General features: G+C 31.4%; 3 protein-coding genes and 2 long non-coding RNA genes across 8 annotated transcripts in view; 3 read left to right on the forward strand and 2 right to left on the reverse strand.

The window, feature by feature from the left end:
- LOC123267302 overlaps positions 1 to 3,042 on the forward strand; it is a 142,568-nt gene extending 139,526 nt beyond the window's left edge. The window contains exon 4 of the long non-coding RNA XR_006510004.1: positions 2,980 to 3,042. This is a non-coding gene — a long non-coding RNA (uncharacterized LOC123267302). The remainder of the gene's footprint in view (positions 1 to 2,979) is intronic.
- A 1,194-nt stretch (positions 3,043 to 4,236) lies between these two features.
- Positions 4,237 to 7,024, reverse strand: LOC123267241 (protein THEM6). Its single transcript, XM_044731796.1, has 2 exons — positions 6,555 to 7,024; positions 4,237 to 4,851 (listed from the first exon to the last, which is right to left on the reverse strand). Exons 1-2 carry the CDS (start codon positions 6,697 to 6,699, stop codon positions 4,400 to 4,402), a joined length of 597 nt encoding a protein of 198 aa, XP_044587731.1. The 5' UTR covers positions 6,700 to 7,024; the 3' UTR covers positions 4,237 to 4,399.
- Positions 7,025 to 9,955: 2,931 nt separating this feature from the next.
- On the forward strand, positions 9,956 to 13,449 carry LOC123267138 (coiled-coil domain-containing protein 102A). 2 transcript variants are annotated; one of them, XM_044731663.1, is made up of 4 exons: positions 9,959 to 10,071; positions 10,170 to 10,254; positions 10,362 to 10,497; positions 11,991 to 13,449. In XM_044731663.1, the coding sequence occupies exons 3-4, from the start codon at positions 10,381 to 10,383 to the stop codon at positions 13,383 to 13,385; spliced, it is 1,512 nt and encodes a 503-aa protein (XP_044587598.1). In that variant the 5' UTR covers positions 9,959 to 10,071; positions 10,170 to 10,254; positions 10,362 to 10,380; the 3' UTR covers positions 13,386 to 13,449. The 2 variants fall into 2 exon arrangements, with proteins under 2 accessions (XP_044587597.1, XP_044587598.1); XM_044731662.1 differs by having other exon boundaries at positions 9,956 to 10,254.
- A 3,068-nt stretch (positions 13,450 to 16,517) lies between these two features.
- Positions 16,518 to 24,769, reverse strand: LOC123266793 (glutenin, high molecular weight subunit DX5-like). 3 transcript variants are annotated; one of them, XM_044731208.1, is made up of 9 exons: positions 24,595 to 24,769; positions 23,428 to 23,526; positions 22,386 to 22,526; positions 21,945 to 22,323; positions 21,177 to 21,713; positions 20,577 to 21,053; positions 20,451 to 20,537; positions 18,576 to 20,288; positions 16,518 to 16,804 (listed from the first exon to the last, which is right to left on the reverse strand). In XM_044731208.1, exons 1-9 carry the CDS (start codon positions 24,652 to 24,654, stop codon positions 16,560 to 16,562), a joined length of 3,738 nt encoding a protein of 1,245 aa, XP_044587143.1. In that variant the 5' UTR covers positions 24,655 to 24,769; the 3' UTR covers positions 16,518 to 16,559. The 3 variants fall into 3 exon arrangements, with proteins under 3 accessions (XP_044587143.1, XP_044587145.1, XP_044587146.1); XM_044731210.1 differs by having other exon boundaries at positions 20,577 to 20,918; positions 21,150 to 21,713; positions 24,595 to 24,768; XM_044731211.1 differs by lacking the exon at positions 20,451 to 20,537 and having other exon boundaries at positions 18,576 to 20,369; positions 20,838 to 21,053; positions 24,595 to 24,767.
- On the forward strand, positions 20,230 to 20,579 carry LOC123266794. Its single transcript, XR_006509862.1, has 3 exons — positions 20,230 to 20,296; positions 20,378 to 20,416; positions 20,525 to 20,579. It is a non-coding gene; the product is annotated as an uncharacterized LOC123266794 (long non-coding RNA).
- Positions 24,770 to 25,887: the final 1,118 nt, after the last annotated feature.

Raw genomic sequence — 25,887 nt, forward strand, 5'->3', positions numbered from 1 at the left:
AAAAAAAATAGAAAAATGAAATAATAATCGTAAAATGCATAGAAAAAAAAATTAAGAAAAAAATCTGTTTGTGTATTTTTTCAAATAATTATTTGTTCAATAATGAATTTATTTATTTGAGAATATCTATCAGAATAAAAAATATTTCTCGTTTCTTTTGGTAAATTACCAGACCAGTTAAATTAACTATTAAACAAGTCTCATTTCATTAAAATAAATATTTATTTTCTATAATTGACTTAGTTTCAACCTAAAATCATTAACACATAACAAGACAGATGAAAATTAAATTAGCCGACATTTGAAACTTTTTATAATTTATTTTATTGATAAATAATTTTTTAAAAATTAAAACAAAAATTTTCACATGTAAAAAATTTTAAAAATTATACGTGGAATTTTTTAAAAATAGTTTTTTAGTTCTAATTTTTAATTAATAAAAAAATCAAAAATTGTTGAGTGTTGGTTAACTTAATTTTCATACAAGACAGATACATTCATAACAATCACAAGTAAGGTTAGGCTTATAGACATAAGTTATAGAGTGAGTGCGACTACCGACTTTCGGACTTTTTGCCGCCTCGAGTCTCGTTGTCAGTGCATGAATACATTATTTCGGCTCCCCGTCGTAGAGCGCATGCGCGACTCGACCATGGCATCAAAGTGGGTCTTTCTGCCGTGAAATCGCAGCGGGAACCCCGTACTTTCGACCGGCGTAGTAAGAAATAGTATATTTCTTACCTAGGGCAGGAAAATAAGAAATGTCTCAGATTACATGTAATGAGTCTCAGATTACATGTGATCTGAGGCTTTCTTATTTCCTGCCCGTGGTGAGAATACTATTTTTTTGCCCTCCGGGCGGAAAGTGGCAACTTTCGTCCCGCTGCGCTAAACTAAGTTGCCGCTTTCCGCCTTCGTCGGACAAAAAAATAGTATACACTCCTCGGGAAGTAAATAAGAAAGCCTCAGATCACATGTTTGTTGACCTCGGCTTCGCCTCGGCCAACAATTACATGTGATCTGAGACATTTCTTACTTTACTTCCCTAGGTGTGTAATATACTATTTTTGCTCGACGAAAGCAGGAAGCGGCAACTTCGCTTAGCGCAGCGCTAAACTAAGTTGCCGCTTTCCGCCTTCGTCGGACAAAATAGTATATTACCTAGTAAAGTAAGAAATGTCTCAGATCACATGTAATTGTTGGCCGAGGCGAAGCCGAGGTCAACAAACATGTGATCTGAGGCTTTCTTTACTTCCCGAGGAGTGTATACTATTTTTGCTCGACGAAGGCGGAAAGCGGCAACTTAGTTTAGCGCAGCGGGACGAAAGTTGCCACCTCTCTCCGCCCGGAGGGCAAAATAGTATACACTCCTCGGGAAGTAAAGAAGCCTCAGATCACATGTTTGTTGACCTCGGCTTTCGCCTCGGCCACATTACATGTGATCTGAGACATTTCTTACTTTACTTCCTTAGGTGTAATATACTATTTCTCCTCGACAGAGGCGGAAAGCGGCAATTTCGTTTAGCGCAGCGGGCCGAAAGTTGCCACTTTCCGCCTGGAGGGCAGAAAAATAATTTTAATGTTAAACAGTATACGCATGTATGTCTTTGTCTATGCGTAAATGCGCTTACGTATACACAAACACATAGATGAATATAAGAATTTTATTTATTTATTGATTTATTTATGATAAATGCCAAGGCACAGGCCGAATGGCAAGGTATTTAAATTATATTTGAAATGTGTATGAATATAAGTATACATTAGATTATTTACAAAGTTACTTAAAATTATATAAAATACAAAATATAAATAGATAAGAGGCTACATTAAAATATTCAGTCGAATAATTAATTGTAATATTTGGATATAAGTTTTGGTTTATAGTTATGAATATTTAAATATTGAGATTTTTTAATTTTTTGGTATACTAAAATTTAGATTTATTAATATGATTTAGATAATAGAATTTAGTTAATAAAATTTAAACACTGAGATTTAAACAAGGCCAATTATAATAAGAATACGCTTTTAAGGCCCTTGAGTTAGAATGATTTGAAATAAACTATATCGTAAACTTATAAATTAAGATTTAAAATTCCATAGATTCAATTAAAATACATATATTGCACAGGTAAGGTAAGAATATACTATAGTAAGAGGTAACACACAAGGTAGTCGATGCACAGCTAGTTTTCCGGAATATTTGGAGAGAGGGTGGAAGTCCCAAAACTAGAGAGCTAATTAGGCACATATTTCCCCTACTATTTCAACTATTGGACCCACCCAAACTCTCAGACTCGGAAAACTGTCGTCGTATCTCTCTCGTTGTCCTGACGTCCTAGTGTTAACATCGAAAAAGTTTTTGTAAGTTTCAATGAAACCACGCGTCAGATTCAAAAAGAAATTGTTAGTGAAGTAAATTTAAATTATGTAAAGAAACGGTAACAATGATATTTAAGTAAGTCCTTAATTAAGATTTTTATGTTTGTTTTAATAACTCAAATCTTTGTATTATAATTTTTGAATATATTTATTAAATTGAATTCATTTTTCTTATATTATAATTTCAACCTCCTCCCATAAGCTTCAGATCCTTCTCTATTAGCCTAACGGCTAGGATAAAAATAATTAAATTTTAGTTGCGTTTTCGACGTAACATAAGTATTTAGAGTCGTCAAATAATTTTTTATAATTAAAAATCATTAAGCTATTGAATAAAATTATTTTATATGGCTTGATATAATCTAGTATGTCCATATATCATTTTTTAAATGTCCCTATGCGGAAATTGGCAGATTAAACTATTCAAGGCTGTATTAAAAAAAATTCTTTAAAAGATGCATAAGCTAATGACTAATAATAAATTAAAACAAAATTCAAAAAAAAATATTAACTTAAATTTAAAAACAACAAAATCAAGTTTTTTGTATTTCACTACTAACGTAAGTTTGTTATTAATTAATAAAATTTTATCAGCACTGTCCAAAGGTGAAAAGAGATGGAGTTATTTTTATGATCGTCAAACATCATTCAAAGGTATGTAAAGGAGTTAAAGTCCATAATTAATTTGTTGGGTACACGGGAAAAAGTAAACTGTAATAAATAACAGTCGATTTATAATAAGTAATGATCAACTGCTAAAAATTACCATTTCAAACAGTAAAATCGTGATTTTACTATTCACTTTATAATATTTACCATTTAAACGTTACAATTTACTCTTTAAATGGAAGAAAATACTATTTCAAACAGTAATATTCGCTATGTAAATGTCTAAAATGTTAAAGTATAACAATTAAGAATTCAGACTTTGATATTTATTTCGTACCTGAAAAATGATCTTATGATATGTAAAAAGTATAAAATAAAGTTAGTAAATTTCTAATACAAGCAACGTCAATATTTACAAAGTAAAATGGTTCATTTTAAACGCAACGCTAAAAATCAAACTGTAATTATTGACTTGTTTGGACTGGTAAAATGTATATTTTAAAAGTATAATTTTTACTGTTTCAAATGTTAAATTCTCCCAGAGTGAGACCCCCTTCTCTTTCATCTGAGTTCCCCTTCTCCTCATAATATGGACTATATATTGAAATGGCAATTTTTACTGTTTGAAACTGTAATTTTTTAAGATGAAAGAGTCGTTATTTACTATAGTGACAGCTACTAATCACTTATTTTGGATATTAAATTATAAATTGTGGCTTTTATACTTTCTAAATTAAGTTCTGTAATATTTATATTTTTGCAACCCCGATGTCCGCTTTACTGTTTGAAACTATAAAAATTAACCGGAATCCGAGTGAATATTATAGTTTACTTTTTTCCGTGTACTATTACTATAATTATTGTTAAAAAATTAGAATAATACGATATGGAAAATTTACGGAGTGGATGAAAATTAATATTTACTCCGCTGAAAAAAAGAACGTCAAATTTACTCCGGATGCAGAGTGTTTTTTTTCTTTATTTTGGTGAAAATTCATTACTCTGATATGGTACAAAAAGTAATAGACATTATAAATTTTTATTTCACTTTTTTTATAAGTAAATTTTAACAAAAAAAAATAATCAAAAAATTCCACATAAGTATGAAAAATTTACAAAACTATGAACGTAATTTTTAAAAAATATTTTTTTTGTATTAATTTATTTCTTAAATAAATTAATATTTTAAATAAATTCTTTATCTGTTCATTGCAGTATCATTGTTCGGATGATAAGAAATAAATAAAATTGTTTATAAAATTTAGTTACAATAATATATAGAAAATTAAGCTATTAAGTAAATATCAACAGCCTTTTCAATCACCTAAGACAATAAAATAATAATTATAAATAAGAAATATTGAAAAAATATATTAAAAATAAAAAAATAAATTTGAAAATTAGTTTAGCTGCGTTTCCTCAATTTTTGTGAGGATTCTTCCATGGAGTCGAGCCACAACTTGAGCTCGTTGGACATCTCCGGCCTCTGGGCAGAGGGCTCGACCTTAGCGATCACCTCCGACACGGGGACCTTTAACCCGGTGACCGTCTGCTTGCTGAGGACGACTGCGCGGACGAAATTGTCTGACAGACTGATGAACTCGTGTTCGAGGTAAAAGTTTTTCTCGTCCCAGTAAATCAACTGCGTGGTCACTTTGTAAGGTGTAAAAATAGGCAGCGCTCGTCGATAACGAGTCGATGATGCACCTTGAACTGCGCCTCCACCTCTGCGACTCACTTCCCCGTAGATTCCCGATCTATCGTAGTAGTGGAATCGCGCGAAATCCAGCTCGCGGAGGTATCGGGCGTTGTTCATGTGCTTTAAAAATATATCCACGTCTTGGGATGTACAAATGCCTGAAAATTTATTTATTATTAGAGTCATGTCAATATTTTATAAAAAATGTTTTTAAAAAATTTTAAAGGTTTGAATTTATCAATAATTTTTTTTTTAATTACAAATCTTTATTTTTATTAATTATTAATTGATTAATTTTTGTTAAATTGCACTGTACTTTCTTGACTATTGACATTTTTAAATATATAAGCTCATCACGATGTTATACTCATCAAGAGCATTCATTTGAGTACCCACATGCATTTTTGATATATTTTTCATATATAAATATATATAAATATATAATATATTCAAATATGTGAAAAATTGATGTGGGTACTCAAATGAAAGGGCTCAATGATTGTAATGTTGGGGTGACCTTATATCTTTAAAAATATCATTAGTTGACAAGATAGCAATGTCAGTTCTTAATTATTGACATTTTTAAAGATATAAGCTCATCCCGATGTTATACTTGTCAAGAGCTTTCATTTGAGTACCCACATGCATTTTTGATATATTTTTCATATATAAATATATACAATATATATTAATATATGAAAAGTTGATGTGGGTACTCAAATGAAAGGTCTCGATGAGTTTAATGTCGGGGTGAGCTTATATCTTTAAAAATGTCAATAGTTCACAAGATACAAGATCATTTCTTAATTATGTATTTAGAAATAGAGTATTTTCAAATGCAGCCTAAATAATTATCATAATAAATTGACTATCAGTGAAAATGAAATGAAACCTTGAAAAGGCACAAGTTCAAGTCGAGACCTTTTCAATGACGCTAAATAAAATTATGAATTAAATAGATTTTTAATTGAAAACAAATGAATAAATAAATAAAATAAAATAATTTCAATAATATAATCATAATTTTTTACTCATTGATAATTTTAAATGATTTTTCATATTAATATCATTTTATTCAAATAATTATTCAAAGTGACAAGTTAAATTATTTACTTATAGGATCAGTAAAATAGTATCAAACTTATGTTTGTTTATCTTATCACAATGTACCATGAAACAGTCGTAATTATGATGACTAACAACTAAAATACAAACACTACAGACGGCGTTATCTTAACTCTGACCGTTAGAAATAAAATTTAACAGTTCAACAACAGAACAGGTGCCGCGTAAGCTAGACATTTATTTTTATTTATTTATTTATTTATTTTTTAATAAGCTCATTTCATTCTTGTCTGCAACTTAACAATGATAATTAAAAATTAATGAATGTTTAGAGAGCAAAAATTAAATAAATTTATTTATACGAGTCTTGACATTTGACCGATTGATTTATTTTGAATAAACGGAAATACTTATAGTCGTTGTTAAAAGTTTAATGAGACAATATTTTTTTTTTTTTCATTATTCTGTCCGATAGTAATTTTTATTGTGTAAAAAATTTCAAAAATTCATACGCAAAATTTAAAAGGAATTTAAATTTGATTTTTTTTTATATAAATGTAATTTTTTACTCTTAATTGCTGAAAATAAATAAAAAGTATTTTTCTTAAGTTGAAAATTTGCATTTTTTTATTTTTCTTCAGTTTATTTTTAGTAAAAATTAACTCAAATAAATATTGCAAAAATGATATTTGTTGAATAATTTTTCATCGATAATTTCCGTGAACATTTGTAATTAAATTTATGAATAAATAAAATTAATTAATAGTAAAAGATAAGAAAAAAGAGAAAATTTTACCATAAATAGTAGTTTTTTCAAAAACTTTCTTCTTTTTTTGAAAAAGTCTGCCCCAACCGATTGTAAAAGCTATTCTCAAAAAATAATTAACATCGAATAAAATATAAAGAATTGCAATTATTGTCATAGTACACGCACACACCATTTTTGATATTTAAATTATTTAAACTATTGGCCGAATTTATCAAAGTTGCAGATTTGATGAACAATAACTGCACTTTGCAATTAGTAAATAACAGATTAGTTGTTAAAGTACTGAGCTTGAATGATAAACTAAAACTAAAGTTAAAGACTTTAGAGTTAACTGTTATGCCGCGTGATGTAGTTCATGTACACCAGTACAGAAAGTGTACCGTATAGTAGCATAGCACTTACATTGAAATCCCGCTTTTCTCCCACCAACCGGCTGCCTATTGGGTCAATAGTCAACGCATCATTCGCGTGTAATTATCAAACAGGTTCTTTCCGCAATCCTGTACTTCTATTCCTGTACTTTGTCCAGCTATGAGACATGACACACTCTTCATAGTCTTCATATATCCGACGTACACAAATAACGTTTCAATATTTAATCATTATGATTATAAGTAGTTAAACTATAATTTATGACTTGGGGGGATTGTCATGAAAACTACTTGATTATTGTTGGATAATTTTCGTTTCAACCCCACCGACTATCGGTAATATAATACACTGATAGCCACCTTAAGGTAGTACGGTTATAGGTAGTCACTTTTTAATTATTGACATTTTTAAAGATATAAGCTCATCCCGATGTTACACTCAACAAGTGCTTTCATTTGAGTACCCACATGCATTTTTAATATATTTTTCATACATACATATTAGAGTGGTCCAAAAAAAAATAGATTTTTGCCTATCATCTTAAAAGCTTCTCTAAGGTATAAAAAAAAATTCTCTCCAAAGCGCAGCTTGATATCTCAATTCTTCATGAAGCTCAATGAATTTTTATTTTCCCATTTAAATAATACGTAAAAAAATTTTATTTACGTTTTCATTCGGTAAAACTATGAAATACATTTTTTTTTGTATTTTTCGTCAATTATTCTTGTAGGAAATTTAATTTTCTACAAAAAAGTACTGAGGTAGTTTCTTCGTAATCTTAACGAGTAAAAAGTTTTTGAGCTTTAAATACTCGCACAAAAGAAAATTTAAACGAAGATAGTTTCAAAGCAACTTTTCGAAAAATTTTTTGGTAACTGTATGTAATGATTTCAAAATTTATCAAATTAGACTGTTTCTAATATAATTAACACGTGTCTTTAGATGAAGTATTAACTGTGAATTATGAATAATTTCTCTCATTACAATTTAGATATTTTTTCCTATGAGCAGTGATTTTTCAAAATTGAACTTGAATTTCATTACGGAATCTGAATCGAGGGCAAGCTAGTACTTCCGGATGTATACTGAAGTAAATTTTTTTATTTAAGAACATGTAGGACAGGTAGGACAGGTGAATATTTAAATTTTGAACATGATGCTGGGACATTTTTTGACCGAATGAAAAATCATGAAACTTTGCAGGAGTACGTAAATAGAAGTCTTCGTGAATTGATTCTTTTATTTTTGAATTCAATCATTAAAAAAAAAAAATGATAAATAAACAGGTAGAGTTCGTGCGTAAAACTGCCTAATCTCAGGAGTCATCACATATTTAAATAGACAAGCTTAACTATAAAGAAATTGCTAATAAACTTACAACCAATATAATCTTTAAGACTGATTTAATTTTTTGGTTTTTTCTTATTTTAGTTTATATGACTTATAAGACATAATTATTAAAATGCAGCTAGGTTAGGTAAAAACTGATTGTCAACAAAAATTTAATTTACTATATATCTTCATGTAGGCCGCAAGAGAGTGCTAAAAAGTAAATTATCTAGTTAAAATTTTTAAGCAGTGGTTAGAGTATTTACAAAGTCTGGTAATCTCCTGCAGTGCGTTTTACATGTGGTCCAAAGACACAAACCGACACAGTAAAGTATTATTTGTAGTCACTGGTCCAGCCTCAATCACCGAGAGCAGTCTGGATACCATGTTTTTAAGAAAAAATATAAATTACATAATCAAATACTTTGAAACAGAAAATGTGATACAACATGGATTCTAAAATCATATCTGATTGAATTTTCTTTTTATTGCGAGTATTTAAAGCTTAATAACTTTTACTTCAGTTAAGATTACGAAAAACTACTTCAGTACTTTTTCTAGAGAATTAAATTTCCTAGAAGGATAATTGACGAAAAATACAAAAAAAAATTTTTTTCGTAGTTTTACCGGATGAAAACGTAAATAAAATTTTTTTACGTGTTATTTAAATGGGAAAATAACAATTCATTGAGCTTCATTAGGAATTGAGATATCAAGCTGCGCTTTGGAGAGAATTTTTTTCATACCTAAGAAAAGTTTTTGAGACAGCAGCACTTGAAAAAAAAAATAAAAATGTTTTTTTTGGACCACTCTAATACTTATATATAGTATATATAAATATACAAAATATATGAAAAATTGATATGGGTACTCAAATTAAAGGTCTCAATAGAGTGTAATGTCGGGATGAGCTTATATACTCAAAAATGTCAATAGTTGACAAGATAGCAATGTAAGTTCTTACGATTGATTATTTTAAAGATATAAGCTCATTACAATGTTACACTCATTGAGAGCTTTCATTTGAGTACCCACATGCATATTTGATATATTTTTCATATATAAATATATATAATATATATAAATATATAAAAAATTGATGTGGGTACTCAAATGAAAGGTCTTGATGAGTGTAACATCAGGATGAGCTTATATCTTTAAAAAATATCATTAGTTGATAAAATACAATGTATTTCAAATTTTAACATTTTAAAGATATAAGTTTATTACAATGTTACACTCATCGAAAGTTTCATTTGAGTACCCACATCCATATTTTGATATATTTTTCATATATAAATATATATAATATATATAAATATATGAAAAATTGATGTGGGTACTCAAACGAAAGGTCTTGATGAATGCAACATCGGGATGAGCTTATATCTTTAAAAATGTCAATTGTTTACAAGATACAAGGTCATTTCTTAATTATGTATCTAGAGATAGAGCATTTTCGAATGCAGCTTAAGCTTATCATAAATTAAGTATTGGTGAGAATGATATGAAACCATGAAAAGGCACAACTCCAGTTCAAGACTTTTTCAATGATACTAAATTTATTTGAAAAAAAGTATACTGTCTATTATAAATATTCTCTATCATAAAACTTAAAGTTTCTAGTTTGGACAATTTTCACTATTTAAATATACCGCTTGCGAAGGAATACATATTCCGAGTCCTTGGTTGTAAACGCATGCGCAGTGAATAAATATTTAAAAGATGGTAAAAATCCCAAACATACCTAAGGTTCATTCTCTTGCTGGGACGACTGTATATATGTTCTGACAATAACAGTAGTTATTTTAGTATTCACTTGAGTTTAATAAAATACAATGAAGTACATAGAAAAAGATTATCAGCGCTTTCCTATTTATTTATCTTGTGAGTAATAAAATTTACTTATAGTGAAAAATCAACCAGATGATATTTTTTAAGGAATATCATAAACATACGTCAGATTTTGACATCCAGGATTACGCGTTGTCAAGTGGAATAATTTAAAAAATTCATTTATCAACAGGTAATGTTTTAAAAATAATTGTCTAATATATTTATTTTTTCAAATATGTGGATTTTTATCATTAATTTAGTTCTATGAGTATGAATTTAAATTTTATAAACTTAAAGGTTAGTTTCGTGAGTTACTATGGCTCAATCATCGACAGCTAGTGGAACGTCATCCCGGAGGCATTTAAAAGACCATGATATTGGTACGAATTCTCGTTTACCTCATTATGGAGACAGTGAATGGGAGACTAAAGAGGTTAATAATTTATTTTTTTTATTTTTTAATACTGAAATTACTCTGAAAATTAATTACGCAGATATTAAATAATTTTAAGAATTTCAGAGAATAATAAATTATTGCAAAAAAATTAACATGTAGAAATTAAAAGAAAAATATAAAAGATATAAGCTGATCTCGATGTTACTCTCATCAAGAGCTTTTATTTGAGTACCCACATGCATTTGTGATATATTTTTCATATATACATATATATAATATATATAAATATACAAAATATATAAAAAATTGATGTGGGTACTCAAATGAAAGGTCTCGATGACTGTAACATCGGGATGAGCTTATATTTTTAAAAATATCAATATTTCACAAGATAGCAATGTCAGTTCTTAATTATTTTCATTTTTAAAGATATAAGCTCATCCCGATGTTACACTCATCAAGAGATTTCATTTGAGTACCCACATGCACTTTTGATATATTTTTCATATATACATATTTATAATATATATAAATATACAAAATATATAAAAAATTGATGAGGGTACTCAAATAAAAGCTCTCGATGAGTGTAACATCGGGATGAGCTTATATTTTTAAAAATGTCAATATTTCACAAGATAGAAATGTCAGTTCCTTATTATTTTCATTTTTAAAGATATAAGCACATCCTGATGTTACATTCATCAAGAGCTTTCATTTGAGTACCCACATGCATTTTCATATATTTTTCATATATTCATATATATAAATATATAAAAGATATGAAAAATTGATGTGGGTACTCAAATGAAAGGTCTCGATGAGTGTAACATCGGGATGAGCTTATATTTTTAAAAATGTCAATAGTTCACAAGATACAAGGTCATTTCTTAACTATTTACATTTTTAAAGATATAAGCTCATCCCGATGTTACACTCTTCAAGAGCTTTCATTTGAGTATCCACATGCATTTTTATATATTTTTCATATATTCATATATATAAATATATAAAAGATATGAAAAATTGATGTGGGTACTCAAATGAAAGGTCTCGATGAGTGTAACATCGGGATGAGCTTATATTTTTAAAAATGTCAATATTTCACAAGATACAAGGTAATTTCTTAATTATTTACATTTTTAAAGATATAAGCTCATCCTGGTGTTACTTTCATCAAGAGCTTTCATTTGAGTATCCACATGCATTTTTATATATTTTTCATATATTCATATATATAAATATATAAAAGATATGAAAAATTGATGTGGGTACTCAAATGAAAGGTCTCGATGAGTGTAACATCGGGATGAGCTTATATTTTTAAAAATGTCAATATTTCACAAGATACAAGGTAATTTCTTAATTATGTATTTATAAATAGAGCATTTTCAAATGCAGCCTAAATAATTATCAAATGACACTAAATTTTACTAAAAAAATCGATTTTATCATATAACTATCCTGGCAACAAAATTTTTCTCATTCTCTTAATAATATAGATGAATAATTAAAGAAAAATTATCTAGGCGCTCCGAACGCGAGAATTAGAAGAAGCAAGAGCGCGAGCAGCCCAAATGGAGAAAACAATGAGATGGTGGTCAGACTGTACCGCAAATTGGCGTGAAAAATGGAGCAAAGTGCGTAACGAGCGCAACAAAGCTCGCGAAGAAGCCAAACTACTCCGTACAAAATTAGAAATAGCCGTGAAAGATGCGAACAGTTACAAGCACGAGTCCCAAGAGCTGGAGCACCAGAATGAGCGGTTGCGTAAAGAGATGGAAAAACTCCACATGGTCTTGCTGAAGCATGCCGGACAGTTCGACCGGCAGATAGTCAATATAATCGAGTCAGACCCGCAACTGCGAAACTCACTCGGGATCGACGATTTATTGGAGCTGTACAATAATGTCGACCGATGTGACAAAACTTCCCCGAGCAACTGCCCAAAAAGTCCGCCCTGTCGTGACGATTCTTGCCAAGAGTCTACTGACCGCGACATTGAGGAGTATGTTCTCCAGGGCGCAGTTCCAAAGCACGCTGTTGAGCTTTATAAAGAGGGCTCGATGAGCAGTTTGGAGCGTGATATTGCCAAGTTGATGGAAGATAATACCAAAATTAATTCTGAAGACGGTGATGATCCTCTAATGATCAATTTAGGGCTCCAGCAAGATGATCTGGAGAAAAATAGCCAGAGCTTGGAGCAACTTCGATTAGAAGTGATGTCGCTTCGCAGCCGATGCGACGAATTGCAAAAGAGCCGAGCTGATGTTTTAAAAGAGCTGAGCGATTTAAAAGAACAGTACCAGATAGAATTGTTGGCAGCTCAGGCTGACTTGCTTGACGAAGCTGCCAACCGCGAGGGCATGGACCAGCGACTGAATGAATTAAGAGGAGAACTAGAGAGACTCCAGGCGGAAAACGCTGCCGAGTGGGCGAAACGCGAGCGGCTGGAGACGGAAAAAAGCTCGCTAGAGCGGGAAAATAAACAATTAGTGAATGAGCTTCGGGAAATTCAGGACAGGGTTGACTCCAGAAGGTCTAGGAACAGTTCTTCGATCGACGGAGACACTCGGCAACTCCAGCAAGATTTGCTGGATATGAAGCATGCGAATGCTAAGCTCAAGAAAGCTCTCAATGAGAAAACCACGGAGTTGACTCACGCGCTGAGAAGGTCCGAGCAGTATGAGACGGAAGTAAAACGCGTTAGGTCTAGGGTTGAGGAACTTAAGAGGGAGCTCGCTGCTGCTCAGGATGAGGTTGATGCTGCTACGAATACTGTGAGGAAACTGCAGAGGAATAATGAGAATTTAATTGAGCAATTGGAGTCTGCTAATGTTCAGATTGAGCATTTTAAAAATAGTACGGAATCTTGCGCGCCTGATGTTGTTAAGGAAATTAGTGATGAGGCGAGGGATGATTAATGTGAGTTAGAGGCTGATTTTTGTCAGCGGAGTAGGGAGTAGGTGGTTTGAATAGATTTTATTGGAAGTGGGAGATAAAGATGGTATCAGGTCTCTTGATACGGCGGCAAAATATCCCCGAGACTAAATATCACTGCGACAAAATATTTAAATATATCGACGTTCTAATTAGCAAATTGTCTAACTCTATTTTAGAGAATCTTCCATTTGTACGAAAAAACAATTAGTTTAATATTTATTATCACTTTAAAAAACCATTTAATATCATTAATATCTAATAAAGGTATAATATTTTAGTTTGGGTCATTAAAATAATTTATAATTGGACTATTGCTATATCAAAATATTAAAAAATCACCCTTTAAAAAATAAGTAGTTAGACCAATTGCTAATTAGACCGTCGATATATTTTTTTAATATTAATAAGGTAAAAGATTCAGTTATTGACACTGGCCTAGTTGTTGACACTTACAATTTTATTTTAATTGAAAAAAAGCCTCCAATAAATCAATATATACAATTTGTGAATTATTAGTTTTTAGATAAATTGGTTTTTTGAGAAAATTTTATTTTTTTAAATGGAATAAAATTGCAAGTGTCAAACAACTAAGCCAACTAATGTTGAATAAATAGACACAAAATCCATGATAGAAGTGCATAACATGTTAACAAGCTTATTTTTAAACACACATCAAATCAAGTTTAAATAAATAATTTTTTACATATGTGTCGCCTGCTGGTAGAATTAACTTCTTTCAAATTACCTGTTTTGTTGTATTTGTGATAATTAATTCATGATAACTTTTATTATGACAAATGTCCTGATGGTAGCTTACCTGATAACCAATATTTAAAGTTTTTGTTAAAATAAATTTGATAATTTTTTTTAAATTTATTATTTTGAATTGTTTTATTGAAAAATTTAATTATTTAAGATATTTTGTCAAGGGATATTTATTTTGGAGATATTTTGTCGGGGTATCAAGAATCATGGAACCATCAAGTGGGAGTTATCTTTTATCATTCCACTAGCGACTAAGGAATGTACTGTTTTAGTTTTTATATTTATTTTCAAGGTTTGTAGATCAATTGTAAATATTTTATCATCCTGAGAGTTTATAGAGTTGAGGGAGAAAATTTGGAGGTTTTTTAATGTAAGGTGGTTGTATTGAAGTGGAGATTCACTTGATTGGGGGCAGGAAGAATTTTTGAAAAAATGATTTTGCGCGTTTTGTTGAAGATATTTTGAGAATATTTTCTGAAATTTCAAATCTGTTATAATAATAATAATAATAAATTATTATTATCATTATAATTTTAATAAATAGTATATTATATACCTAGGCCAGTAAAATAAGAATAGTCTCAGATCACATGTAATTGTTGGCCGAGGCGAAGCCGAGGTTGACAAACATGTGATCTGAGGCTTTCTTATTTACTGGCCAAGGTGTGTATACTATTTTTCTGCTCGACGTAGCCGGAATGTGGCAACTTTGTTTAGCGCAGCGGCCAGAAAGTTGCCACTTTCCGGCCGGAGGGCAGAAAATAATATGAATTTTTCATAATTTTAAAATTTTTCCCAGGTCTATTTTTTTCTAGTTTACTTTTTTTAGAAAAAATTTTTTTGGGAAGTCATTTTGAAATTAAAGTTATTCATGTAAAATTTAATGAAAATTTAAAGTTTTTTTACAGTCAAAAAAGTGGAGCTTTACTTCTATATAATTACTAATATAATGTTTAATTGAGATTTTTAAAAAATAATGAAAAAAAAAAAGTTTATTAAAAAGTTCGGCTGTATAATTTCAAAACACAGTGATTGAAAAATTTTTAAAGCTGCTTATATATTCAGTATTAATGAATTTTTATAACTTTTTGCACGCCTCATAGCGCGAAGCGCGTGAGGTTGTGCTTTATACTCGACTCGTCAAGGTCAAGCAATTTTGTGATCTTTAAAAGTCTCTATCACAACCATATTACACTTATACAATAATATAAGTAGATGTACACGGAGAAAACACTTGAATTAAACCATCTTTTACTTTCTAAAATCATTCCATGTAGCTATTTTGAAAAAAATTTTACGTGGACGTCCGGATGTCACCCCATTTTGGATGTACCAATGATTACTCCCGAACAAATTGATATTTCAAGACCGGACTTTTTTTATTAGTTTATGAATGCGACGAACTGGGTCCGTATTTCATATCAGTAGCCTAATTTACGTATTTTTTTTTTTAAATTGAATTTTTATTAAAATTTATTACGATATAACCGTACAAAGACAAACGAATTTTTCTTATTTGTCACGTGAAAACTATGGCGCCACTTGATAAAGCTAGATTTTTTTAGACTGCGTGCGCATATAACAAGAAAAAAGGGCGCTGATATTTAAAAAAAAAAAAAATACTCTAAGAAATTACTTAATTATAATTTTCTTTTTTTTTATCAGTTACACAATTTATTTTTTCTTAAAAAAATAAATGAGCGTTATGAGGCGTGCACTTTTGGATTTTCCAAACTTTTTTTTATTAATTTTCAATCTAATATTATTTTGTAAAAATAATTTTTTACCAACGCATTTTTTATTCATGAATCAAATTTTTCATTATAAATATAGTTTATAATAATTGCTTTTTTTTTTATTCACTATTTTTGTTTTTCATGACTCAATTCTCATATTTATTTTTTTTTTATTTTCACTAAATTGGATACTAAAAATTCAAACTTATTTACAAAAAATATTAGTAACTTTGTTTTGAAATAAAATAGCCGAATTTTCCTGTCGTGATACTCAATCATAAAAACAGATAGGTCGAAGCAATAATTAAACGACCTAACTTATATTTTATGTATTTAATAATAATATTGATAGTAACTGTTATCGATTACAATTACTATTTAATCGCTATTATTTTTATTAAATCCTTGTCGCTTTAAAAAAACGCACACGTGATATAATAGTAATCCGAAAGAAAGATTGTTAATCACGTACCTCTGTTAAATAAATAAAAAATAAATTAAAAAAAAACAACGACTGAAGGTATTTTTTTTTTTTATTGTAGATATAGAAAATATATAAATATGTTTACATAAAATAATGTATATAATTGTTATAAATTATAAATATGCGTTAGATATGTGATAAAAAAATGCAATTTAATTTAATTTAAATAACTAGCATTTCATAGGAGTGCCATCGGGGTACGTCGGCATCTTTGGCTTGCAGATTTTGGTTCTGCCGTTGGAACCGTGGACTATGTTGCAGGAGAATGTAAAGTAGCCGCAAGTTGAGCTTTTGGTGTAGTAGCGGTGCTCGTATTTTCTCCGAGGATCACCCATATTTCCAGCTACGCTGTTTGTTACCGTGTAGTAGTTTGATTTTACTGGTGTTGGCGTCATCGATCTTGTTTTTCCAGGATCTATAACAAGTGAATTAATTTTTATAATAACAAATTAATTTGTTGAAAAATCAAAAAATTAAAAAACAATAAGTTTCCGGGATATTTAAAGAAATAATCAGGTGTGAAAATTGTAATTTTTACATGTAGGCAAATGATGATTCCACCAGCCGTGTATTTGGTTAAGAATTTAATGCAATTGACGATTTAAAAAAAAATTTATTTTCATCGAATTTGATTGAGAAAATAATAAGCTTTCGATTAAAACAATAAAAAAGTACACGGAAAAAAGTAAACTTTCATAAATAACGGTCGATTTATAATAAGTAATGATCAACTGCTAAAAATTACCATTTCAAACAGTAAAATCGTGATTTTACTATTCACTTTATAATATTTACCATTTAAACGTTACAATTTACTCTTTACATGGAAGAAAATACTATTTCAAACAGTAATATTCGCTATGTAAATGTCTAAAATGTTTAAGTATAATAATTAAGAATTCAGACTTTGATATTTATCATTTGGTACCTAAAAAATGATCTTACGATATGTAAAAAGTATAAAATAAAGTTAGTAAATTTCTAATATAAGCAACGTCAATATTTACAAAGTAAAATGGTAAATTTTCAACGCAACGCTAAAAATCAAACTGTAATTATTGACTTGTTTGGACTGGTAAAATGTATATTTTAAAAGTATAATTTTTACTGTTTGAAATGTTAAACTCTCCCAGAGTGAGACCCCCTTCTCTTTCATCTGAGTTCCCCTTCTCCTCATAATATCGACTATATATTGAAATGGCAATTTTTACTGTTTGAAACTGTAATTTTTAAGATGAAAGAGTCGTTATTTACTATAGTGACAGCTACTAATCACTTATTTTGGATATTAAATTATAAATTGTGGCTTTTATACTTTTTACATTAAGTTCTGTAATATTTATATTTTTGCCACCCTGATGTCCGCTTTACTGTTTGAAACTATAAAAATTAACCGGAATCCGAGTGAATATTACAGTTTACTTTTTTCCGTGTAGGTTTTCGAACGTATTACGGAGATATTTTATATTTTTTATGAAAAATCACTCGGAACTTGCGTTCTTTAAAGTTTTGTATTTGACTTGGCAACACCGCTTGCGCAGTTACTCGGCGCATAAGTAACCGCGGTTTTTTAAATGCTAGAAGATCTTAGTCATTTTAGTTAGACAGTAAACATAAATAAATTTTAAGGTTAGGGACACTCTTTTTGTGTTGTCAAGTGTATACCGGTAATTCAGAGTGCTATATTTTTTATTAGTCAATTAATTGTTACTAATTATTTAGTGAGTTAATTTTTCGGGAATTTCCTCAAAAATGTTATTAATTAATTTAAAAATTAATATTAAGATGCATCACAAAAGTATTTCTACACGGAAAAAACAACATTTAACTAGTTTCCATGTTGGATGGAACTAGGTTCCATCCGACATGGAAACCAGTTAAATGTTGTTTTTTCCGTATACGTATTATTTTTTTATAGACATTCTTTACATTAGGAGGGTACTTGGATCTCCTTAAATAATCAGGAAATCTCTTTCAAATTTTCGGAATTTATTTAGACATACTTAAACTTCATATAAAAAAAAAAATCAAGCTTTTTATCAAAAGTTGCCTTGGTGCTCGTACTATTTTAAAATTATCAATAAATTCATTTTTTATTACAACATTTCTCATTTTTTCAAAAGAAATTTTATTTCTCAGCAATATATTTTTAAGTATACCAATAATCTAATTTTCAATTCACTTACTAGTATATTTTCCATAATGCGTTGCATGAAGATAATTCTGATTATGTCCAGGCTTCAAAGCCCTAGTATCAAGATTAAACTTCCCAATTTGAGAGCGATCCGGATTCGGAGCGAGAATAACTGTCTGAGGTTGATGTTTTCCACTAGCTTGACTTGGCGCCCGTTCCCCAGAAGCAGAAGTGACTCTAGCTCTGAGTCCCTGAGGAACAGTGAATCCTGGAAGCGACTCCCCCGGTTGCAGAAGATCTCCCTCTTTCGGCCTCAAAGAATCTTGTTTTCCATGACCATCATGCTTGCCATGATGGTCATGAATTTTCCTCGACTCGGCGGTTCTCAACTTAGCGTCCATTTTTCCCGGAGCAGCAGCATAGTCATCATCTTCATACTCCTCATCTTCCTGAGCATCATACTCAACAGCTCCGGTTTCCAATCCAGCCTCCTGAGGCTCTTGCCTTGTGGGTGTTCTGCTGAGCACAGTCTTCCTAGTGCTGGAACTAGTTTTCAAAGTGTGGGTTCCAGTTATGGCCGTGTCAAGTTCAGGTTGAGCTGTTGGTTCATCTTTGCCGTCACTGGAGATCTTGATAGACTCGAATTTATCGAAACTCTTGAATAATTTAGAGTCTGAGTTGGTAAAATTGAAGGGTCGTCTTGATGCAGCAGCACCAGATCCAGAACCAGCTTGAGCGGCGCCAGTGTAAGTGATTCCATATTGAAAAGAGCCTTCAATTTGTGACTGGGATTGTCCTTGATAAGTCCCACTTTGAGCTGAAGCTGTACCTCCACCTTTAAATGGCTTTGACTGGACTTTGTCCAGTTCTGCGGAACCCATGTATGGTTGAAACCCAATCTGAGCTTGGGAGGACGTGCTGCCCTCTCCGTTGGCTTGAGCATCAGCCATTCCGCCTTTCATGCTAGCTTGAACTTGGGAACTGGTGTCGTGGTTGAATCCGCTGCTTTGAGACCCGGTGGTCGTCGCTCCGGTGTCGGAGTCCAGCTGCACTTGGGTTTGGCTTTTACCTTGTCCTCCGAAGCCTTGGGCACTGCTCACAGCGCCCTCTTTACCGCCAGAGACTTGAGTTTGGGCGCCTTTGTTGCCGTCGTTGATTCCTGCTTGAGCCGAGAACGAACCAGCGCCTGTGTAGATACCGCTGACCTGAGACTTGGCGGTTCCAGTTCCGTAAGTTCCGTCCGCTGAAGCGCTTGCCTGGGTTCCGGCTTCGTTTTGCTTAACTTCGCTTGAAGCATGTGAATCTGCGTCATCTGCTGCTGCAGATACAACGCCTGATGGATATTGACCGGGGTAACCTCCGGGAATTAATGCGCCTGGTGCTACTCCACCTGGGTAGAATCCCGGAACGGTTCCGGGATAAGTTCCTGGTGGAAAAATTCCTGGATATGTTCCTGGGATACCGTTTGGAGGGATTACTCCACCGGGATAAGTTGTCCCTGGCGGGTAAATACCACCGGGAGGGATTAAACCTCCTGGATATGGGCCACCTGGTAAAGTTACTCCACCTTGAGAACCAGGTATTATAGTACTGCCACCTGGATAAGTCCCTGGTTGTCCAGTTCCAGGTATAATTCCGGTACCAGATCCTGGTAAGCTTCCAGGATATGTTCCTGGTTGTCCAACCCCCGGAATTCCACCTGAATAAGTACCTGGAACGCTACCACCTGGGTAAGTTCCGGGCTGTCCTACTCCTGGCATACCACCTGGATAAGTTCCTGGTTGTCCTACTCCAGGAGTACCTCCCGGATAGGTTCCTGGTTGACCAGTTCCGGGAACGCTACCACCTGGGTAGGTTCCCGGCTGTCCTATTCCTTGTATACCACCTGGATACGTTCCTGGTTGGCTAGTTCCTGGAACACTAACACCTGGATAAGTTCCTGGTTGCGCTACTCCAGGATAAGTTCCTGGTTGACCAACCCCTGGAATACTACCAGGATAGGTTCCTGGTTGTCCTACTCCAGGAGTACCTCCGGGATAAGTTCCTGGTTGACCAGTTCCTGGAACATTACCACCTGGATAAGTCCCTGGTTGTCCTGCTCCTGGCATACTACCTGGATAGGTGCCTGATTGACTAGTTCCTGGAACGCTACCACCTGGATAAGTTCCTGGAACACTACCACCTGGATAAGTTCGTGGTTGTCCTACTCCAGGATAAGTTCCTGGTTGACCAACCCCTGGAATACTACCAGGATAGGTTCCTGGTTGTCCTACTCCAAGAGTACCTCCCGGATAAGTTCCTGGAACACTACCACCTGGATAAGTTCCCGGCTGGCCTACTCCTGGCATGCCACCTGGATAGGTGCCTGGTTGACTAGTTCCTGGAACACTACCACCTGGATAAGTTCCCGGCTGGCCTACTCCTGAAATACCACCTGGATAGGTTCCTGGTTGACCACTTCCTGGAGCACTACCACCTGGATAAGTTCCCGGCTGTCCTACTCCAGGGTAAGTTCCTGGTTGACCAACCCCTGGAACACTACCAGGATATGACCCTGGTTGACCAGTTCCTGGAACAATACTGCCTGGATAAGTTCCTGGCTGACCAACCCCTGGAATACTACCACCTGGATAAGTTCTTGGTTGACCAACCCCCGGAATAGTTCCAGGATAAGTTCCTGGTTGACCAGTTCCAGGAACACTACCCCCTGGATAAGTTCCAGAACCACCAGGATATGCATCAGGTCCTGAACTTGGTGGAACAATACCACCTGGATACCCTCCGGTCCCTACTTGACTACCAGGTTGTCCCACCCCTGGTCGTTGGCCACCTGGAAAGGTTCCTGGATATCCTCCAGGTATTTGACCGCCTGGCGGAACTACTCCCCCCGGATAAGTTCCTGGAACTCCCTGCCCGGTTCCCGGCAAACTAACTCCTGGGTACGTTCCCGGCAATGCACCTCCAGTTTGCGGGAAAGTTCCTGTCGTTCCCGGAACAATTGTCCCCGGATAACCAACACCTGGACCATTTATTCCCGGCAAAATTCCTGGAACAGTCAATCCTGTTCCACCTCCTCCAGGCAATCCTGTGTAACCTGCCGGTACTGGAGGAAATTTCTGGTAACCCGGGCAGTCTTCGCACGAGCCACCTGCAGTCATACTTTGAGCTTGTCCCATCCCGTTGGTACCACCTGAAATGAACAGTTTTAGTTGCATTAAACACTTTTAAGTCCCTCCACATCTCTAAAAAAAATCCAGGAGTTAGTAAATGCCAATTGTTTCAATGATTCAAGACCAATTTCATTGTATTAGTAATAATTTTTATTCCAAAAGGAAAATTACAATTTTTTTTTTTTTTCACAAAACTATCAACATAATTTTGATAAATTTAGATTCGGATTTTACGTCGCGTAATCACTCACTAACGACAGCCCGAGAAGATTCATTAGTAGCTTCCGCTTCAGCTTTTCCCGCTTTATCGCCTTCCTTTTCAAAATTCAAATACTGCGACTGCGTTTGTCCACGGAATTTTCCCGGATAAGCGTGTCTTCGAACTCTCACGTACTCCTCCCCGTTCATTTTCTCACGGTTCTCCATCATTATCTCTCGTTTAGCGCGATCAATAAGCGGAGTTATCACCACGTCCGTAACCCGTTTCTGGAAAATTTCGTTATCATCTTGAGGGATTTCATTCAAAAACGGATCCTGCGCATCCTGAGGCACTGGTTGAGTTTCTTCAAGCAGTTTCATTGGAATTCCGTTGCAGAAGTTTACAACCCTACCGCCGGCTAATTTCCATGCCTGGAAATAATTATTTTTTTAATAAATGTAATTTTAAAAGTTATGTAGAAAAAAATGCCTACTTCTACTAGCGTCAATGTTGACGAAGATGGATACAAAACTTTTGGACGGATTTTTCCAGTCAATATTGACTTCCAATAATCATCTCGCATCTTCTCTAAGTAGCACACGTTTTCTTTGACACATCTAAAGACTACGTAGCGCTGAAATTATTAATTGTATTTTTAAAGTAAATTTATAAAAAAATTTATTATAAAATGTATTTATGGTAAATTTATAAAAGAAATTTATTATAAATTGAATTTATGGAAAATTATAAAAAAAATTTTTTAACCATTATTATAATTAGTAATTTATATGATAAAACAACAAAACAGTTTTGTTAATTTTGCAGAACTTTTTAGTTAGTTAAACAAAATAGTTTAGCTAAATTAAAAAATCGGTTTGTTGAAGCAATTAAATTGTCAAGTTGGGATAAAAAATATTTTTTTTTGGTTTAACAAAAAATATTTTGTTGCAGTAATATTAAATAGTTAGATGATCTAACAACAAACTTTGTTGTGAATGTAGCTAATTAATTTTATCAAAATAACTAATAATTAAGGCAACAAATTAATTTTGTTAAGGCAACTAATAAATTCTGTTATAATAAAAAAATCTGCCAAATAATGTAAATGAAATAATTTAGTTGTAACAACAAACAGATATTATTATAACAAAACAATGACAATTGTTAAGTAAAACGAGAATAAAGAAAAATACTATAATTAATAATATACCGAAAAAATAAAAGAAAAATGTTAAGTCGGCATAAAAAATATTTTTTTTGGCTTAACAAAAAATATTTTGTTGCAGTAATATTAAATAGTTAAATGATCTAACAAATTTTCTTGTGAAAGTAGCTAAGTAATTTTATTAAAATAACTAATAATTAAGGCAACCAATTAATTTTGCTACGGCAAGAAATAGATTCATTAATGGTTTTAATTATTATTTTTATTGTTAATTTACTGAAGACTAAAATGTGAAGAAAGAAAAATTTTTATTTTTTTTATTTTTACTATAATTAATAATATATCGAAGAAATAAAAGAAAAATTTTTACCATAGTGTAATCAATGAATACTTCTGGTGTCTCATGCCGATAATCTAGATTCTGAAATTCATCAAACAAGTCCACTGAGCGATCAAATCTCGTTTTTTCCTGCAGATAAATAAAAACATGCATAAGATAAGTACAAAATAATTTTTTTTTCTAAATTTTATTAACAAAATTATTTTAAAATTGACACTCTCAACTGATACGATAACAGAAGTTGTTTGAATAGAAATCGATAAGAAGAATTTATATTTTGGGTTTTTTACCGGATGCTGGCTGTATTAATAAGTGTGGTTTTACTTATCATGTAAACTTTGACCCTCCAAATCTTACTCTACTTAGCCTTACACAATAACGAGTCTTATATTACCCTTACATATATATATATATATATATATATATATATATATATATATATATATATATATATATATATATATATATAAATATATATATATATATAAATATATTTATATATATAATATATATATATATATATATATATATATATATATATATATAAATATATATATATATATAAATATATATATATATATATATATATATATATATATATATATATATATATATATATATATAAATAAAAATATATCTCAATACAAAATACTAAATATATAACTCAGCGTTCACTGAAATTAAATTCACTCGTATAAACATTCGAGTCATCAAATTTATTTTCGCACGGCTGCAAATAATTCTTCGCTTTAAACTTAAGCTCAAAATTATTCCAATAAGCAATTTATAAAAAATTAAAATAAAATAAATTATTAACTGTATTTTTTATGATTGAATAAAAATAATAAAAAAAACTTTATAATAATTATTTAAATCCTAAGACACAAATTATTAATATTTTTTTTTATAAATTTTCTAAAATAATTAATTTATTTCTTCTATTAAAAGTTAATAAATAATTTTTTACGGTAATTTTTAACAGATATTAATACTTAATTAATTAATTATTAATAATTATTTAATAATAATTTATTAATTAATAATTATTAATTATTAATTAATAATTAACATTGTTAAATATTAAATAATGTGCATTTTATGATAAAAATTGATTAATTAAATCTATTTTGATAACTTCAATTAAATAAATTAGTTAAAAAAGAAATAAATATTGTAAGAATAATAAAAATCACTTACATGATACCTCCCGAGAGTATTGTGTGACAAAAAAAGTACAAGCGTGAGCACAAGTAACATGATGAAGAAATGATGAAGATGATATGATGATGATCGTCTTCCTGACACTCTTCGACTGCGAATCTCCGGCTGAGAACTCCAAGCTTAGAGGTGTTGATCCCTACCTTCATAGATACCCTCTCTCAAAGCTACGCAATATAAAAACATGTACGTAAAAAATAATAATAATAATAACACATGTCAGTATAAATATAAGTATAGTCTAACAAAGCTATCGAGTCAAGATATAAACCATAGAAAAAGAAGATCAATATTATGTAAAAAAGAATCATAAATGGGATCTCCTTCTCAGCTCCATCAATAAATATCTAATAAATAGAAGCGTGTAGGCTTTTTTACTTCACATTTGAGTTGAATTAATTGATATTCGAGTTTTTTGATTTACGGGTCGTCAAATTTAATCAAGTTACAAGCCATACCGGTAGTTGAGTTTACCAATTTAAAATTTGTAAGTTTTTGGTATTATTAATTTAATTTTATGGTTTGTTTGGATAAAAAATAATTTGTTGGAGCAGCTTACTGGGTCAGTGTTGGCCAATAAATTCACTGATATTAATTAATAGAATTTTTTAGTCAATCAATGCCCCAATTATCTGTTCCAATTCATTAACCGGAGACAGCGGGCTGTTGTTTGTAGAAATACAAATTGAATATTACGAAAGCTCGTTGACTAGTGGTTATTCATTTGAGGCGATTTTAAGCGAAAAAATAGTGAGCTCATTACGGATTTATTAATCAACCGTTTGGAACCATTAATTATATCAGTTACTTTTAATTTTAATAATAATAATACGTCCTATTTAAGTAAGAGTTCAAAAAGTGGAATAATAAGTTATGATTATATATTTAATTATTTGACAATAATTAATACATTGAATTTTTCATTTTAACAAATTTTTGAGTCAAAAAATTCTTGTCTGGACAAGAATGCAGTTCAAAAATTTTTCTCTTGATTTAAGTTAATTTTCTTATTCAGTATATAAAGATGAACAAATTATTAGGCAAAATAAGAGCGATTCTGCTTAATTGGCAATGCCAGTAAATTTCAATTAAGTTCCAAGCAATTATGTGAAGTTGCAAGAAATTATGTGAAGTTATATGAAGTAATCTCTTAAACGAATTGACTGAAATTATGTGAAATTACATGAAGTTATGTGAAGTTATCTCTTAAACGAATTGACTGAAATTATGTGAAATTATGTGAAGTTATCTCTTGAACGATTCGACTGAAAT

Source organism: Cotesia glomerata, linkage group LG6 (genome assembly GCF_020080835.1).
Source record: "Cotesia glomerata isolate CgM1 linkage group LG6, MPM_Cglom_v2.3, whole genome shotgun sequence".
Classification (NCBI taxonomy): Eukaryota; Metazoa; Arthropoda; class Insecta; order Hymenoptera; family Braconidae; genus Cotesia; species Cotesia glomerata.